We start from the raw sequence: 19,826 nt of genomic DNA on the forward strand, positions 1-19,826 counted from the left end.
GTGCAATAGCCAATGAGGGGAAGCAATTGTTCGAAAGGACGTGTCAGACAGCCAACGGCCGGCGCCGCTGCGGGTGTCGCGTGGCTTCCGTTCGAGAGGGCGGGGCGGCGCCTCAAACGGAAGGTGGTGGTTGTCCGAGCCGAAGGGGGTTTGAAAGTGGGGTCGGGCCCGTCCGTAGTTGTTTGTTGCTGAGGCCCTGCTTCCGGACTAGGCCGTTCCTGCCCGCCCCTGCCCCGCCTCCTTCCCGACCCCTCGGTCCCCGGCCCGGCTTCCCGCTCGACTCGTGCTCCGCCCGCCGCAGCCCGCTGCCGACCGGGCCCGCACTGCGGCCCCGCCGCCGCCACCATGTCCCTGCACGGCAAACGGAAGGAGATCTACAAGTATGAAGCGCCCTGGACCGTCTACGCCATGAACTGGAGTGTGCGGCCCGACAAGCGCTTTCGCCTGGCGCTGGGCAGCTTCGTGGAGGAGTACAACAACAAGGTGGGCCGGGCAAGGGCTCGGAACCCGGCTGGCGGGGAGCGGGCCCCGGGAGCGCCCTTTCCGGGCCGGAGCCCAGGTCCCAGGACCCTCCTGTGAACTTGCCTTAGCGCCACGGAGCGGTTCCTCTGTGGCCGGCGCTGTGCAGAGGGTTTCTCATTCGTTGTCTCATTTAATCCTGGTAGCTTTCCTGTGTAGTCAGGAGTGTGGTTACCCCCATTTTACAGATGGGGAAACTGAGGCACAGTGTTGTGACTTAACCCGAGTCAGATGGCTATTTCATGGCGGAAACTGGTCTCAAAGCCGAGTTTACACCCGAAAGCTACGCGGTTTACCACTCCTGTCCCTCTCTTCTCCGGCCGCCTTGCTTCAGTTGGGGGGTGGAGGAGGGAAGACGGAGTGATGGCTGTGAAGGAAAATGCTGGCGCCTCACTTGGTAGTCATTCACTCCTGGCCACACCAGATTTCTGTTATGACTCTTCACTGCGCAGCTCCCCACCACCACCACCCGTACGACTATTTATGCCCCCAGCCCTTCTGCCAGGATTGCTGTTGCTGCCTGACATCCGTCCTCTTCAGAGTAGTCTCTTTTTGGAAATCTGGCCTATGGCCGTGATCCGGTCATTGTTTTCTGAGTGGAGGAGGATGACACTTGCCGTATCTTTTGGCTTCTTTCATGCTAATACAGTTGTCTCACCTTGAGTAGTTTCTTTCTGGACATCCACAATTTGAGAACCCTTCATAGAAACACGGGTAGTAGGAGGAACTTTTTAAGCTGGCAGTGCAGCATAAATTTATTTTTGAAAGTTGTTGAATAAGTCACTTGGAAGAATTTTCTTTCCTTTACCCCTTTATCTTTTCCTTTTATTGTATTAGAGTAAACATTGTGATTGATAGTGATCAGAGCAACTGAAAACCTTGGCTAGTAGTGGTTAAAGCCTGTAGTCCTGCTTGACGGCATGAACACCATGACTTAAGAAGAATAAAACTGTATGGACAGTGACAGGCATGGTGCAGGGAGAAAAAGCCAGATGACCTAGGGTTGGGTCTTGTCTGGTCCATTGACTAGCTGTGGGGCATTGCACAGGTCACTCTTATTTCTGACCCACAGTTTATTGTAGGAAAGGGGTTCTTTTTTTTACACATAAAGGTCCTGTAAAAAACATTTGAACATAGTAAGTTCGTTTACAGTTTTTCAGGAGCACAGCTGTTTCTCTAGAGTTAGATCTTGTCTCCTTTGTGATGGGCTTAGGAACTCTGCCTGGCACATAGTAAGCAATTTAGAAATGTTGGCTATTATTATAAAACCTACAATTGAATATAGTGCCTATAATTGAAATAAAATCAAGGAGAGTTATATGGGTGTTAGGTAAATTTGACTTTTGTATTTTCCAGAGAGAAATCAGGACCTTAGGTCAGAAAGCTACTTCAAAAGGTTATTATGTTCATTCCTCTGCCTTTTAAAGACTCAGGGGAAAAAATTCCCTTGATTCCTTTCAACCAAACCCATTGTGTGGTCTAGAAGCTTCTTGTAGTCAGATTCCAAGTACTATAATGTGCTGGTTTAAGCCCATTTTCTCTTGTTCTACCTGGCTTAGACACTAGCTCTGATAGAAGAACTCTGGTATTTCTCCTGAGTTTTGGCAATGTCTGTGGTCTTTAGACATGTAGTATTTCCCCTGTTTTGTGGGGAAAGATGGGTGGCTGTTCCTGGGCTTCTGTTCTGCTTAGTTGCATGTTTCAGGGTTGGTTTTGAATAGAATTGGCAGTGTGATGGGATTTATTTTGCCCTAATATTTAACTAGCTGACCATTTGTGCTTTAAGATTTAACATCTAGAAGACATTTTTGAGGTTCTGAGAAGGGAAACTGCAGGTATCTCTGATGCTTTTTGAAGAATACTGGTGGTGAATCCAGGTAAGACCGACCACCTTGTACACATGGGATGAATGTTTCCCTTGGCAGCCTGTGCTGATTCCTCTGAGATCTTTAATGCAGTTACTTTATCTGTTTGGCACCTAATGATTTTGATTGTATCATATAATTTTTCATTTCTCAGGATTTGTGGCAACCTTTTAGAATTCTCATTCATTTGCTCATCAATTCAACAAATAGTAGTGAACACATACACATGTGTTTTAGGCACAGTGATGATACTTAGTAACCTTCTGTAGCCTTTGTTAGTAGATGTGAGATTGGCAGCAATAAAGAGAAAGTCTTTTAGTACGCATAAGTATTTTTGATAGATCTTTGGAATTTTGCAGTGCTCCATCAGTCCCTGGCAAGACTGTCAGCAGGGGAATTTAAAATATAAAATTCTTCTGGTTTTAACTTCCTCCTTTCTTTTTTCTAGACAATGAGAGGACTAATTCCTCCATGGGACCACTGGATAAATTGCTGCTGCTTTTTGCTTTTTGCCCTAACCTGGTTCACACAGACTTATTGGAGATGCTGTGATTTGAACAAGGAATGAATCTGTGTTCTGTAGGTAGTCTGGCCTGCCTGAGACCACAATGCCATAGCTGAGCGGTCAGCCTCTGTGCCAGGAGCCGAAGGGGTGCTATGCCAGAATTCATCTCAAAGTTTGACAAGGCAGGACCTCTCTGCAGACATTGATCAGCAATAATCAGTTAGGAAAAGGCTTGAAGGGAGGACAAATGGAAAAGACCAAGAAAAGCTGGTTTATTCCCTCAGAATTTTGCTTTACCTGATTTTGGTTATGTTAACAATTGTGGGAAAATGTTCTACAGAGTAGAGTGGTAAATTCATTTGGATAACTTGGGGGCTTTTTAAAAAATTCTAGATATACACACGCATTCACCTTCATGTTCTGATATTAGCACTGTGTGTAATAAAGTGGAATACACGGTTTCCTCCCTCAAGGAGCATATAATAATAAAGTAGACATGGCACTTTTTTAATTTTTTTAAAGTATAAGAGTAAGGTGAGCAGTAATTTATGTTATTGTTATGAAAGTCATGGAAAGTGAAGATGTGTTCATGCCTCCAAGAAGTAAATATTTTATGTTGCATATCTGCTCCTTAGGAGACATCTGACATAGTAATATCCACAGTTTAAAAATGAGTAAAAATGGGGCTGCCCCCGTGGCTGAGTGGTTAGGTTCATGCCCTCTGCTTTGGCGGGCTAGGGTTTCACCGGTTCGGATCCTGGGTACAGACCCAGCACGGCTCCTCAAGCCATGCTGAGGTGGTGTCCCACACAGCAGAGCCAGAAGGACCTACAATTAGAATATACAACTATGTACTGGGGGGCTTTGGGGAGAAAGGGGAAAAAAAAAAGATTGACAACAGATGTTAGCTCAGGTGCCAGTCTTTAAAGATAAAAGTAAAAACTTGCTTCACAGCCTTTTCTTTTTAAGGGCATTTGTTTCACATGTTGAGGTAAGGTGTTGTGAAGCAATAGTTGCAGAAAGGCAGTGGAGGTGAGAGAGAGAAGTTTAGCAGGAGGACGGGGAAGACTATGGAGAAAAAGGCAGCAGGGTAACCAAAGCATTGCCAATGTGATGATTAAAGTCAGATAATTTTTCTTTATGCTCCACCCATAAGTGAGGAAGGATGGCAGTATGATGAAGATCGAATGGGTCTAGGAGATGCTGAGGAAAGATACCTGTGGCTGCAGGTTTCAAACTCAGAAGAGCGCAGTTCTCCACCATAGGATTTTAATGGGCAAAATTGACAGTCTTTTGCTTGGGACATTGAGAATGGTGCACAGGCTGGCAGGAGGAGCTTCTCCAGACCCTGTTTGACACCTTGGGTGTGAGGGGAGCTAAGTTATACAAGGAGACACACAGACGTGCCGTCTTCTGTGGATCATTAGATGAGGCAACTCGGAAGAGAGATTGAATTGTGAGCAGCTTAACAGCTCCTCACCTCTGTTGACTGGGGAGCTGCAAAAACTTCAAGTGTTTCTGCTAACTTGGAACATGGCCTTGGCCTCTCTCCCTTAGGAATCTCCTTCAGATCATCTAGGAAGAACTTGCCTGTTCAAAAGGAACCAGCACAGTAGCTATAGAAAGATACTATAAGAAAGGAGGGGAAAAATGGGAAACAAGTGGCAGGTAAAGTACCCACACTAGAAAAATGTTTTTACCTCCGTTGAAAATTAATGGCCAGTCCTGCCACCATAAATTCAAAGAACTTAAAATAAAGAACTCCAAGCAGAGATACAGGGGATCAGGTAAACTAAGGCATGGTAACAGGAGAAAATGGAACATCAGCAGGTAGAGCCCAGGAAAATAGTGGAAGAGAAAACAAAAATTATCACAGAATTAGAAGCCTCATTGGAAAGAGAATAAAAATGAAGGCAAACTGCTGAAAACACAGTGAAGGATAGGGAAGACAGACTGAGAAAATGAATAGAAATTAACTATTAGAATATAATAGATGCAGAAAATAAAGATGATCTAACTTAGGTATAATTGGTGGCCCTGAAGAAGACCAAGGAAATGAAACACAAAAACTCAAATACATAGTTGAAGAAGACTTTATAGAAATGAAGGTTTGAAATAATGAGTTCAAACTGTGTCAAGAAAAATTGATGCAGAACGTTTGGCACTGACATATTTCCTAGGAATGTTTCTACATTTTAAGGGTGAAGAAGGAATCTGCTGGACATCCAACCAAACAATTGAGGCCTCTCGAAGAGGAGAAGGAGGAATTAGGCTAGCCACATTTGATGATAGACGATAAAGGAATAATGTGCAAATCTGCACCTATTATAGATTGTGCTATTATAAATACCTGAGAATAGACCTAAGAATATATAAATTTATATGGAAAAATAATGCACTTTTTAAAAAGATAATTTAAAAAATCGACCATGTATTTAGAAAAAAATGTTTTAAGTTAAGGGAAATGAACAGATTGGAAAAAATACTACATGTCAAAACTTATGGGAAGATGAGGAAACTAAAGCCCAGATAAGCTAAGTGACTTGCCCAAAGTGACATAGTAGGTAAAAACAGGGCCAGGACTGCAGTACTGTCTCCAGACTTAAATATATACTGATGTGAAAAAAAAATTATGGGAAAAAAAGAAGGCAAGTGTTGAAAAACAGAGGGGAACACTTGCCCTACCAGGTGTGAATAAACATACTGGAACTGGTACAGTTTTAGCCAGAGAGATTGGTGGAACCACGTAGAGTGGTCCAAAGCAGATCTAAGTATATATAAAAATATAATATGTGATAAGATAGAACTTTAATTCACTGAGGAAAAAATAAATTGTATGACATAAATTGGTTGTTCCTCTGGCAGAAAAATTTAGGACCCTGTAATTCACATCATATATGAAAACTAATTCTGGATCAAATATCTAAATGTAAAGAAAAGTCCCATAAACAATAGTAAAAGAAAATTGACCAGGAAATTTGTACTAGGGCAGTGAGGGTAAGCAGAGGAGAAGGCAGTCTTTAAGCCAATCATTAAATCCAGTGTCGACTAAGGAAAAGATGGACAATTTATAATACATACAAACAAAACATTTCTATGTGAAAAGATATCCTGTGGACAAAGTCAAAAGGCAAGTAATAAGCCAGGGGAAAGTATTTTCAGAACATGACATAGGCCGGTCCGTGGCTGAGTGGTTAAGTTCGCGCACTCTGCTTCGGTGGCCCAGGGTTTTGCTGGTTCAGATCCTGGGCACGGACCTGGCACCGCTCGTTAGGCCATGCTGAGGCGGCATCCCACATACCACAACTAGAAGGACCCACAACTAAAATATACAACTATGTACTGGGGGGATTTGGGGAGAAAAAGCAGGAAAAAAAAAAGATTGGCAACAGTTGTTAGCTCAGGTGCCAACCTTAAAAAAAAAAAACAAGAAAAACCAAACATGACAGACAGTAGGAGCTAATTTACTTCATGTGATAGAAAAATGGCCAAGAGTAGAAATAGCGAGTTCGTAGGAGAGGAAATGCAAGTGATTGGTAAATAGGAAAAGATACTCAACTTCACAGGTAGTTAAGGGAAATGAGAATTGACCTTGTGATGTTATTTTTCCCTTTCAAGTTTGTAAAAATTAAGTTATTGCTTCTAGTGTTGTTGACGATATAGAGAAATGAACACCTTTACATATTGCTGGTAGGAGTGTGAGTTGCCACAGTCTATTTAGAAAATAGAACAGCATCTATTAAAATTTATAATGCATATACCTTCTTATACAGCAGTCCCATTCTTGGAAGTTTGGTTTCCGGATATAAAGACAGCAGTACAGGGGCTGGCCCTGTGGCTGAGTGGTTAAGTTTGCACACTCCTCTGCAGGTGGCCCAGTGTTTCGTTGGTTCGAATCCTGGGCGCGGACATGGCACTGCTCATCAGACCACGCTGAGGCGGCGTCCCACATGCCACAAATAGAAGGACCCACAACGAAGAATATAATACAGCTGTGTACTGGGGGGGCTTTGGGAAAAAAAGGAAAAAAATAAAATCTTTAAAAAAAAAAAGAGAGCAGTACATAAGCACATATGTACAAGACAGTAGTGGCAGAAAGGGGAAACAATGTACACCGTTACGGGAATCGTTGAGACATGTAGTATGGTACATTTATTCTATGAAATATTGTGCATCAATTAAAAGAATGAGTTAGATCTACATACATATTGACCTGAGGGATGCCCATTATTTTGTTTAATAAAAAATAAGGTTTACATTGGGGCCAGCCCGGTGGCGCAGTGGTTAAGTTCGCACGTTCTGCTTCAGTGGCCCAGGGTTCGCCAGTTTGGATCCCGGGTGCGGACCTGGCACTCCTTGTCAAGCCATGCTGTGGTAGGCATCCCACATATGAAGTAGAGGAAGATGGGCACAGATGTTAGTTCGGGGCCAGTCTTCCTCAGCAAAAAGAGGAGGATTGGCAGCAGATGTTAGCTCAGGGTTAATCTTCCTCAAAAAAAAAAAAAAAGAATAAGGTTTATAGCATTGGATAGGATATAGTATCCCATTTTTCTAAAAGTTAGAGAAAACTTACACTTGTGTATGTATATGTTTGAGCATAGAGAAGAGTGTAAAAGCAATGCACACCAAATTAATAATGTGATATATTGGAGATGGGATGTGGGGAAGTTATTAACTTTTTTTTTATATACTTCTGTACTTTGATTTTATACACTGGTCATGCACTTTATAGTTGTCTTACAATCTAAAAGTACATTTAAAAAATAAACCCAATTGAAAGATCATTAAAGTAGATAAAACTTGTACGTCTGAGCAAGAAAATGGTAGAGAATATAATACTAAGGGGTTCAGGGTAGAATTTTGGTGTCTAAATTCTACCACTCACCTTCTTTCCCCTTGGGGGCTTCTTATCAAGGAAGTTATATACAAATAGTAGCTAAAGGAGAAATCTAGACCCACTATTAAATGCTGAACAAGCGCCTCCAATGTGGTGCTACTGCCTGGTAAACTGACTTAGAAAAATGCAGCTTATTCTCAGTTTAAATGAGGCTTTCTGTTTTTCCACTTCTAATTCAAGGGCAGACCCAACGTCACCTCCTCCACTCAGTTGAAGGTGCTGAGAAGCTGGAGCAAAGGATAGCTAGACTCATTCTGCGCAGGCCAATTTGCCTTTGCACAAGGGAGAAGGATGTGCAAGAGCAAGAGAGCTGTCATGCCTGTCTGCCATGGAGTGGTCAGGCCCACTAGTGAGACATGCCCACGTGCCTGACTTGGGCTTTAGCGAATCAGCTTAGCAATTGCTAGTTAAGCGTGAGGATGGAAGAGCAGAACCATCAGCCTCAGTATTCCTCCAAGAGGGAGCGGAGCAGAAATTCATCCTTCCTGTGGGCATGGGTGGACATATGGAATGGGGGAGAGGAGTGTAAAGAATGAGAGTGCTACAGTCAGAAATCTAGATGAAAATAAAAAATCTGTTTTAAGGGGAAACAAAATACCAGACTTTTCTTAAGAAGTAGAAAATCTGAATAAAAATTGTGGAAGAATTGAAAATATAATCAAATATGTACCTCCAAAAAGGCACCCCCCCCAGAGTTTTATGGGCTTACCAAAGGAAATATATAACAAATAAAGGCACAGTCTCCATCTGTAAGAGCTTCTACAAATCAATAAGAAAAAGATATACACAACTTAGTAGAAAACTTGGCAGGTGTTTTAAGTTGGTGTTTCTACATAATGGTGAAGAGCTTGGGTTGTAGAATGGACTACTGATATTTAAAGTGTAAGATAGTTCACCTCTCTTTTACTCAGCATCTTCTGACACCGGGAAGAATAATAGTACCTACATCATGGAGATGTTGAGAGGATTAAGTGAGGTAATCCATGTAAAACTTTAAGTATAGTGCTTAAACTCAGTCCGTCATAAGCACTCAGATGTTAACAGTTGTTATTTAGAAATGAATGTAGTCAGTAAACAAATATGCTCAGTCTCAATAGTAAAATGATGGCGAAATGCCATTTTTCATCAGATTAAAAAACTGTGAAAGACTGATTATTTTCAGTGTTTTTAAAGGTATGGGGAAATTGGCACTCATATACTGTTAATGAAAGCGTAAATGGAAGCAACCTCTTTGAAGACTGTTTGACAGAATCTATTAACATTTAAAATGTGATGCAACAATTACACTTCTGGCAATCTCTCCAATAAAAGAAAGCATCTGTACATGTGTACAAAGTATTGTTTATAATAGCAAGACAATAGATATAATAACTATGAATTGTTGAATCAGTTATGGTGTGCTTACCACACAGTCTGCTACAGAAGAATGAGGTAGAGCTACCTGTACTGACATGAGAAGATCTTCGAAGATACATTGTTAAAACTAAGTTGCAGAATGAATTTTATGGTCCAAACCTATTTATGTTTTTTTAAAAACCTACCATTTACACATGTATGTAAACGCACAGAGAACCATTTGGAAAGATACACAGCAAACAGTGTTTTGAGTGTCAGTGAGTAGAATTAGGAGTGGAGTTAATGGGAGACTTTACCACTTTCCTCTGTATTATATGAATCTTCACAGAGAACTTATATATTCTTTTCATCATTAAATTTTAAATGTCTGAGTATCTGAACAAAAAATTGAATGACAGTGAGAGCCAGTTGTTATTCCTCTTGATACCTGGTTGGCAACTTGGAGTAGAAGAGCTCGAGTCAGGCTGAGGATAGAACTCACGTCTGCAAACCCAAATTCTTTGGGAAGATCAAGAAAGATTAAATCCCAGCTGTTTTTTGACTTCTTCCTTGGGTTAGGTTCTGTTGCGCAGAAGTTGTCAAACCTTGCTGAATCAGGTCACCAGGGAGGTTCTTAAGAATATAGACTCCTGAGGCCCACTTGATGCTTGTTGAATCAGAATCCTGGGCTAGTGTTGGGGAACCCGGGAATGTGAAAGCACTCTGGGTAAATCTGATAACCAAGTTTGGGAACCATTGCTGTCAGCAGTACAAGCAGAAGTAAGACACAGGCCCTGTTTTTAAGGCATTTATTAAGTGAAATAGCACAAGGCAGTAATGTAAGTACTTTCTTGAGGCAGGATGGCATAAGTCAACCCAATAGGTGGTATAGATAGGTACTGAAAGATCCCTGCACCAGGAAGACTGCAGATGGTTACGAAGGAGGTGAGATGTAAGGATATGAAAAGCTCGTACAGTGAGTAAGGCACTCTCCTAAGCAATTTACATGCATCGGGTGTTACATATAGCTCTGTGAGGTGGGTACTGTGAACATCCTCACTTGATACATTGGGAAACAGGTTTAGCAAAGTTAAGTAACATGTCCAAGGCCCTAGAGGTAGCAAATAAGGAGCCCTGGAAGCCTGATGCCACTGTGCTGCATTGTGGACAGGATTTGGATTGATGGAAAGGAGGTATGAGGGTTTTACAAGCATAGAGGGCAGTGTAAGGAAAGGGATGGGAAAGGGATGGGAAGCAGTGAGTGGATAAATCAAAGTGGAAGATAAGGTAGGCTAGGGCCGGGTGGTGGAAAGCCTTGAATATCTACTTAAAGGGATCCCGAGTGGCAAGTGCTCACAAGAGCTGATATTTTGAGGTTTGGTGGGAAATCTGTGATACTTTGAAAGGCAACTTTTAGAAGTGAGTGTAGCATTTTCTCTTCTAGTTTAACCTCACAGTGTTATTTGCATGGTTAGAGAGAGGGATTGTGTCTTTTATGCCTGCTGCTGTATCCCCAGCACTTAGGTCCTGGGACCTAGTAGTCACTTGGTAAATATTCGTTGAATAAATGCATGAATGAAATATCTGGCTCAATCTGTATGAGAGGTTTATTCTTTATTCTGCCCAATGAGCCCCAAAATTTAGCCTCTTGTCTGTTTTCTCCCCCCACCCCAAGGCTGATGCTAATTTTCTCTGTTCCATCTGGAGTCTTTCTTCTTTACATATTATTTTCAGCAAAGGTCAGCACGTCAACTTTTTAATTTCCTAAGAACAGTTCATTCAGTCAAAATCCCTCTTGTGGCCCTCCCTGGTTATCCCCTGCCATTGTCACCAGCAGTCACCATAAGCCCTTAACCTTTCCCACCTCTTGCCCTGTGGATCTCTGGGCTGAGCTCCCTGCCTCTAGCCTTTTCCTGGATCCAGTCAGTCCTGCTGGAAATTACCAGGCCTCATACTCATACCTCCAAGGCCTCATAGTCTTCTCCCTTCTCAGACACCCTCACTTTGCTTTCAGGGCTCTCCAGCCTGCCCTGGGCACACCTTCCCAGCCTCATCTGTACTGCTGTCTCAGATGGTTCCTCTCGAACAGATTTTCATTTTCTTTTTCTTTTTTTTTTTTTGAGGAAGATTAGCCCTGAGCTAACTGCTGCCAATCCTCCTTTTTTTCCTGAGGAAGACTGGCCCTGAGCTAACATCCATGCCCATCTTCCTCTACGTTATACATGGGATGCCTACCACAGCATGGCTTGCCAAGCGGTACCATGTCCGCACCTGAGATCCAAACCGGCAAACCCCGGGCCACCGGAGCAGAACGTGCGCACTTAACTGCTGCGCCACCAGGCCAGCCCCTCGAACAGATTTTCCTGCTGCCATCAAGTGGGTCATTAAGTTTGCCATCTTAGTACATTTGTTCCTTCTGTCTCATGTTCCTGGGATGCCTTCCCTTTCTACTTTGTCTCCCCAGAACCTTTCTGTACCCCTTTGTTTGCTCAGATCCTAACTCCGTTTTTCCTCACTTGCCCACTTTGAATGATTGCTCTTTCCTCTAAACTGTTACCAGTTTTTGTCTGTGTTTTGAATAAGCACCTAATTACATGTTACCTTGTGACATCACATTTATTGCTAGGCTAGGCAGTGTTATTGTGATTAGGGCAGTGGATTTTTTCTCCTTTTATATCTTCATATGTTATCTCCCCCAACACATTATATGATTTTTGAAAGCCTTTAAGGTGCTCCATAAAAATGAATATTTATATTTGGTCATCATACAGATTTTTCAAAGTCAGACATGGATGGCAAGATCTATAAATATACATAGAAAAATCCTTAAGAATTTACAAAAAAAACTACTAAAACTAATAACTAATTTAGCAGAGTTATAGGATTCAAGATTAATAGGCAAAAATTAATTATATATAGTAGCAATAAACAATTGGAAATGGAATTTTTAAAACTTCCCTTTATAGTAGCATAAGAATACTTAGGAATAAAGTTATTAAAAGAAATCCAAGACTTGTACGTTGAAAACTTAAAACCATTGCTGAGAGAAATTAAAGAAAGCCTAAGTAAGTGGAGAAATATGCTGTGTTTATGGGTTGGAAGAGTCAATGTTGTTAAGACAGCAGTTTTTCCAAACTGATTTGTACGTTCAACATAATCCCAGTCAAGATCTTAGCAGGCTTTTTGTAGAATTTTACAAGCTGATTCTAAAATTTACACAGAAAAGCAAACGTATAGATGGCAAAACAATTTTGAAAAAGAACAACCAAGTTGGAGAACTCACTGTCACTTCAGGACTTCACTAGAAAGGTGCCCTCATTGACTGTGGTCCTAGGGAATGGATAGGCATATAGATCAGTGGGACAGAATTAAGAGTCTGGAGATAGATGCATAAATACATGGTCAATTGATTTTCAACGCAGGGGCCAAGGTAGTGCAAAGGAGGGGGGATAGTCTTTTCAACAAATGATGCTGGGACAGTCAGATATTTGTGTGTAAAAAAGTGAACTTTGATTCATACTTTGCATCATATAAAACAATTAATTTGAAGTGGATCATAGACCTACATGTAAAGCCTAAAACTACAAAATTTTAAGAAGAAAACGTAGGAGAAAATATTTGGTGACCGGGAGTTGGGCAAAGCTTTCTTAGCTAGGACACAAAAAGCATGAGCTATAAAAGAAAAGAAATGATAAACTGACATTGCCAAAATTTTACAGTTCTGTTTTTCAAAAAACACTGAAAGAGAATGACAGAACAGCTCTTGATTGTGAGAAGAAGTTTGCAAAACACGTAACTAGCGACTTGTATCCAGAATATACAAACTCTGAAAACTTAATAAATAAGAAAACAACCCAGTGAAAAATGAAGTGAAACTCTTCTGTATGATACTATAATGGTGGATGCATATCATTATAGGTTTGTCAAAGCCTATAGATTGTACAACACAAAGAGTGAACTCTATTATAAACTATGAACTTTGGCTAATATTGATGTATCACCGTAGATTCATCAGTTGTAACAAATGTACCACTTTGGTGCAAGTGTTTTGATAGCAGAAGAGGCTGTGCATCTGTGAGGGCAGGAGATATATGGCTGTTCCCTGTGCTTTCTGCCCAATTTTTCTGTAAATCTAAAAATTAAACTCTATTGTCAAAAGAAAAAGGACAAAAATATTTGAACAGAGTTCACCAGAGAGTAAATACAGATGGCAAACAAGCAAATGAAAAGATGCTCAGTATCATTAGTTACTAGGGAAATGCAAATTAAAATACTACTGCACACTTATTAGAATGACTTAGAAAAAAAAAAAGTTGGCAGTACCAAGTGCTGACAAGGATGTGGAACATGTGGAACTCTTATGTATTGCTAGTGGGAATGCAAAATGACACGACCACTTTAGAAAATGGGGTGGCAGGTTTTTTTTAAATAAAATTAAACATATGCTTACAATATGACCCAGCAATTCCACTCTTAGTTGTCTACCCAAGAAAAATGAAAACTTGTCCAAGGAAAACTTATACATAAATGTTCATAGCAGCAATATTTATAATGGCCCCAAAATAGAAAGAACATAAAGGTTTATCATCTGGTGAATGGATAAATAAATTGCAGTGTTTCCATATAATACAATGTTATTAAAACACTACTGATATACACAACGTGGATGAATCTCCAGAGCAAGTAGCCAGTCACAAAAGACTCAATACTTTGATTCCGTTTATCTGGTATTGCAGAAAAGACAAAACTATAGATCAGTGGTTGCTTGGGGCTAGGGGTAGGGGAATGACTACCCAAGAGAACTTTTTGGGGTAATGGAAATGTTCTATTTCTTAATTATTGTGGGGGTTACACAACTGTATACATTTGCAAACGTGTACATTCCAAATCATTGAACTGTGCGCTTAAAGTGAGTAAATTTTATTGTATGCAACTGTACCTAAATCAAATTGTCACACACACAAAAAAGGAATATACTGGTATCTAAGACTGAAGTCAGAAAGATAAGAGTAGGGGCTGGCCCGGTGGCGCAGTGGTTAAGTTCGTGTGTTCCGCTTCTTGGCAGCCTGGGGTTCACCAGTTCGGATCCCGGGTGCGGACGTGGTACCGCTTGGCAAACGCCATGCTGTGGTAGGTGTCCCACATGGAAAGTAGAGGAAGATGGGCATGGATGTTAGCTCAGGGCCAGTCTTCCTCAGCAAAAAGAGGAGGATTAGCAGTCGTTAGCTCAGGGCTAATCTTCCTAAAAAAAAAAAAGATAAGAGTAGAAGGAATTCTGTTTTGCTGCTGTATGGTTAATCTTATCCTCTCAGTATGGATCTTTACCAAAAATTTCCTATTCTCTCTTGAAGTTCATAAGCAAATCTATACTGAGTGGGCATTTCCCATTGAGCGAAGTTTGACAGCAAAGGTTGGAAGTTAATATTGGTCTAAAATTGACTCTAAGGAAAAGTGGCCAGAACCAGGGAACTTTCTCATCAAGGGCACCCACTCGTTTTGCCAGTTATAGTGCTTTGGGTTTTTCAGTGCTCATTTGACCCACCCTTATGTCTAAGCATGTTACTAGCCAGTGTGTGTGTGGGGGGGCAGTTTGTGCACAATTGCCTTTTTAAGTGAGATGTTACTTTGTTGTATGGGACTGTACAAGAGTGTTTGATATTCCTGGCCCCTGGGCGCTAAATACCCACAGCACTTCCAATCACTGGAGTATCTAAAACCACCTACACATTGTCAAATGCCTCTGGGGTTGTGGGGGATGGTGTAACTGACTGGGAAGATAATGCAGTTCCATGTTGAGTCAAGAGTGCAGGAGTTGGAAGAAAACCTGTATTTAAATTTGTCTTTGCCTTTTACTAGTCTTGCAGGGTTGAATGTAACTCAACCCCTCCCAAGTTTGGGCTTCCTTGTCTGAGTAATGGGATGGTTGGACTAGATGCCCTCTCGCTGTAATAGTTCCTGACTCTGCAGTTAAGTGTGATACAGCGTTGGGACTTCTTTCACTGACCAGAGATATGATGTATTTGATACTGCTCCAGAAAAACAAATGTTTATGTGGCTCAGTTTTGTTTTTACAGGTTCAGCTTGTTGGTTTAGATGAAGAGAGTTCGGAGTTTATTTGCCGAAACACCTTTGATCATCCGTACCCCACCACAAAGCTCATGTGGATCCCTGACACAAAAGGCGTCTATCCAGACCTACTGGCAACAAGTGGTGACTATCTCCGTGTGTGGAGGGTAAGCAGATGCTCCATTAGCAGCTGGACCAATGGGCTTTCTCCGTGTCAGCTGTTATTAGCATGGAGGCACAGAGAACAGACTGGGGTTGGAGGGAGTGAGTGTCATTGCAGCCTGGGAGAAACAAATGGTAGCGTATCTGCAGTGACCTTGTTTGGCTCAACAGATTTCCTAGTAAATCTAGCCAAAATTCCTTGAAGTCCTGCTGCTGGCTGCAGTCAGCCCTGGAAACCCGAGGCCCAGTTAACCTGATGTAATGATGATCACCTTCTGTGGGGGTGGGCATTCTTGAGGCCTCTTATTTTGTTTACAGCCAAGATATTTTTGAGTAAATTAAACAAAATACCAGGCCATTGAGTCTAGTAAAGTGTGTGAATGGATTATGGAGCCTTACTTCCCCTCTTGGCTGAGCTCATTGTTAGCAGCATCTCCTACAGCCTGGAGGATACAGAGATTTTGGGTTGGGCAAAGTGACCTGGATACTTTGGGCAAAGACCTCTCCTGTAGAAAAATTTGGGATGAAAATTTGGAAAACAAAGCTGGGCAGCGAGAAAGCTTGGAAAGAGTAGCATTCAGGGAGTTCCTCTGGGTTTTATTGCTCTTTATGATAAAAACCTTCCTCCCCTATGTGTTACATTTCCTAAGATATTGTCTAAACGGGGCTTTAAAGATTTTTTGCGAAAGTAAGTCTGGCTGAGTTTTTAAATTATTGTTCCTTCAGGTTGGTGAAACAGAGACCAGGCTGGAATGTTTGCTAAACAATAACAAGAACTCGGATTTCTGTGCTCCTCTGACCTCCTTTGACTGGAATGAGGTGGATCCTTATCTTTTAGGTAAGGGAGTGAGGGAGTGCGTATTCCAGTTTGAGGAAGCAAAGATACATTTTCTCAGCTACATTATTACACTGGGCCAGTTTTTAACCAGGGACCTGAGGTACATGCATCATCCTGGAACAGGGCCAGGGAGGAAAGAGGCTATATACGGAATGTGGTTATTAATTCCTCATGTGGAGTTGAGCTTCCCATGTGTGTACATCTTGTGTCTGCAGTCAGGGTCTAAGGTACTAGGGTAAGGACTGAATACTTGACTCTCTGGCTCTCCTGCTACCCTCCCTGTGCTCAGGAAGTGTTTCTGGCATGTTGTCTCCTGGGCTGAACAGAGGAGTAGGCACAAGGAGAGAAGCTTGCCTGGAAACCTTATTCCTGTCAGCCACTGACTTGCACTGGTTGTTTCCAGGTACTTCCAGCATTGATACGACTTGTACCATCTGGGGGCTGGAGACTGGGCAGGTGCTGGGGCGAGTGAATCTTGTGTCTGGCCATGTGAAGACTCAACTGATTGCCCATGACAAAGAGGTAATGATGCTGTTCCTCTTCTCTTTTCCTCAGCTGCCTTCTGTGCCCTCAGTGTGAGGTCAGCTTATTCTCTCACTGTTTTGCAAGTTACGTGGGTAAATCATGGTATAATGCTGACGTTTTCTTGTCTAAAGAGAAAATAGTAATGTGTCAAAGCAGTGGAGAACAACACTGTTGTAAATGAATGCGTTCTTTGGGTGATATAAACAACTTATTCTATAGTCTATCATTTTTCTTTTCATGCCAGAGATTGCTGTTTGTAATAACAAACTCTCTTATAGGCAACGTTAGACTTGATGTGATTAAAAAAATAATGTTAGAGTAACACTTATCTTGAAATATATTTACTTTTGAGGGGAGGGAAAGGAGGTGGGAGGGAGGCAGGGAGAGGGAAAATTTCCTGGCAGACAAACCTAATTCATCAGTTTTTCTCTAAACTTGTTTTATGAAATTCTAGTATGTTCACTTAATACTTATACTTTTAATACTGTTTGGAATTGGCTGTATTTTATTTTGATGGTGATGTTTCTCCTCTGTTGATTGGAAAAGCCAAGGAGAGCTATTTGTGATCATGTTTTAATCAAAGCATTCTTCTGAGTGATTTTGGAAAATAGTCATCAGTCTTCTCCCAGAGCTGCTGCATGCTCCTGGTAGTCTGATTTCCTATGGGTAGTATTTCCTTTTCTTTTCTACCTTACCCTGCACAGCGAGGAGTATTAATGTCTGTACAGATAAAAAGGATGCCTTGACCTTAGGTCAGAAACTTGAGGTTGTCCGCAGAATGGGAAGCTGGTGACCAGTTTATCATTCTTAGTAAGGGGTTGTTCTTTGGCTTTCTGTGCTCCTAAGGGTAAGGTCTGTTACAAGGCTGCTGGACGTGGCTGCTGCTAAACCACGGGGCAAAGGAAGAATTTGTCCTGCAGAGAGGACCAGTAAGGAACTTCTGGAAACCCCTTGGCATCAAGTGGAACAGGTTGCTACATTTTAGTTATGTGACAACTTAGCCTGCTGTTCTCTGTCAGGGTCCAACCCAGAAAACTAGAACTACTCTAAATATTTAAACTGAGGGGATGTAATCCAGGGGATTGCTTACATAGACGATGGTAAACTGAGAAGTCACTAGAGAATAGGAGCAGCAGGAAGCTGCTACTGCCTGTAGGCTGGAGGGGCGAAGGGAGGAGGCAGGGTTCCTGGAGCCCAGGAGCTGCAGCTAGAACCCTGGAGGGAACACAGCCATTGCCAGAGACTCTTCAGGGAACAGAGAGAGGGAGGAGAAATGCCTTAGCTTCCCCCTCCCAGAGGGAAGGGCCAGGAATCGATCTTAACAGCAAACAGTCCCTGGCCCAGCACCCTGGCCCTGAAGAAATGAGCCTGAGGATGGTTGCTCTGAGGCAAACAGTGATCCCTCCTAGCACCTTTCATTTTTCTCAGTCTACCTCTCTCTGTCACAGTACAGACTTGTTTGGAGGCTCTCATTGCTGCCTGGTGGATTGGTGTAGAGAAGGGTAGCATATATCTGGGAGTTGTCACCTTCCCTTGCTTCATGATGAAATACACTGGTGGAGCACAGATGAAGGAGCAGTCAGTTAAAGCTGAGAGAGCTTTACATACTCGGCCACCTTGCCCATGGGCATCTTATCACTTAGTGATGCTGCTGTGGTGTCCCTGTTCCTAGGAGTTACTAAGAGCTGGCCCTTGGGGTGCACATATTGATATAAACACGCCCCTGCCCTAGCATAGCTGGACAGAGCCTTGATCTGTCTGGCCTCCTTGTGATGACTGGCCCAGTTCCCTTTTGAATTACTCCTAATTCCTACCATAGAAAGAGAAGTGTAATTTCTTCATAGTCAGCCAGAGGAAAAGGAATTTATGAGGTTGAATAGAAATAGATGCTTGTTTGGCAGTGTCCCTTAGTAGGCAGAACCTCAAGACTGCTGGAGTCATGATATTTAGTGAGAGGTTCTACTCATGTCTCCTCAGAAGTCAGCTATTATCCTTAACCCCAGAACATCGGTTTGGTTTGGCATTTGTTTTTCTTTTTCAGTTTTTCTCTCTCTGCTTGTCTGGCTCTGGCTTTGTCTGTCTCTCCATCCTTTTCTTTCTCTGAAGCTCTCCATTGCTCTCTGCCTCTTTTCTTCTCAGAGACGTTAGTGGTGTGCAATGTTTGCAGCAAGTAATAAATGCAGAAAATGATTCAAAACCTAAATGGATTCACTTATAGATACAAACCAACTAGGAGAAGAAACAGAGCATGTCCTAGGACAAAAGAGTGATACTGAACCTCTTTGTGAATATAGGAACATCTGAGCCTCCCATAATTCAACTGCTATTACCTCTTTCTTACAAATAAGTCTCAGGTCCAGGTTTCACAGCAGAACCACGTTGGCTGCTATTAAGTGGCTATAGGAGGGCTGCTTTCACCTTTCAGATCAATGATCTTGGCCTTAATGTGGTCATAGATCTGCCTCTGATCACACACACATGAAAGCCATCAAGGTCCAGGAAATACATGTCTCAATCCTGGATCGTGGCAGAAGACAGCTACTGACTCTGGCTTCACTGAGTCTGTCCATGCATTCAGAATACCTGATCAGAGCTACTGTGCTCTTTTGGTCAGCAGAGTCTGTGCCCTTTGTTTTATCACAGGGGTTGGAGAAAGAAGACTTGGAAAGCAGGAATGTGGGAAGAAGCCAGCCAATTTTCATGGCAGAAGGATCTTCACTCTTTGGAAAGTCATTGATGTTAGAACTCTCACCTACACTTACCTCCTTCTGTGTCACTAGCAGGGGTTTAGATGCACTAGGGATAGCAAATTTTTCTGCTGCAGAAAAAGGAGGTAACGGATCTGAACCTGACTGGAGCTTCTTATTCACCAACAGGTCTATGATATTGCATTTAGCCGGGCTGGGGGTGGCAGGGACATGTTTGCCTCTGTGGGCGCTGATGGCTCGGTGCGGATGTTTGACCTCCGCCATCTAGAACACAGCACCATCATTTACGAAGACCCACAGCATCACCCACTGCTTCGCCTCTGCTGGAACAAGCAGGACCCTAACTACCTGGCTACTATGGCCATGGATGGAATGGAGGTGAGCATCCCACTTCAGGCTAACATAG

At 42.3% G+C, this 19,826-nt stretch overlaps 1 protein-coding gene across 4 annotated transcripts in view; it reads left to right on the plus strand.

Moving 5' to 3' along the window:
• Positions 1-71: 71 nt before the first annotated feature.
• Positions 72-19,826, plus strand: part of DCAF7 (DDB1 and CUL4 associated factor 7) — a 28,151-nt gene continuing 8,396 nt past the window's right edge. For 2 of the 4 annotated variants that reach the window (XR_011493486.1, XR_006512357.2), the window contains exons 1-5: positions 96-483; positions 15,196-15,354; positions 16,076-16,187; positions 16,591-16,709; positions 19,589-19,798. Coding sequence is in view for 1 of the 4 variants with exons in the window: in XM_014847941.3 (XP_014703427.1) it covers positions 346-483; positions 15,196-15,354; positions 16,076-16,187; positions 16,591-16,709; positions 19,589-19,798 (738 nt within the window). In the remaining 3 variants the exon portion in view is untranslated. Of the gene's footprint in view, positions 484-15,195; positions 15,355-16,075; positions 16,188-16,590; positions 16,710-19,588; positions 19,799-19,826 lie in introns of all 4 variants that reach the window. The other 2 variants (XM_014847941.3, XR_001399132.3) reach the window with 2 other exon arrangements.

This window comes from Equus asinus, chromosome 13 (assembly GCF_041296235.1).
Source record: "Equus asinus isolate D_3611 breed Donkey chromosome 13, EquAss-T2T_v2, whole genome shotgun sequence".
Lineage (NCBI taxonomy): Eukaryota > Metazoa > Chordata > Mammalia > Perissodactyla > Equidae > Equus > Equus asinus.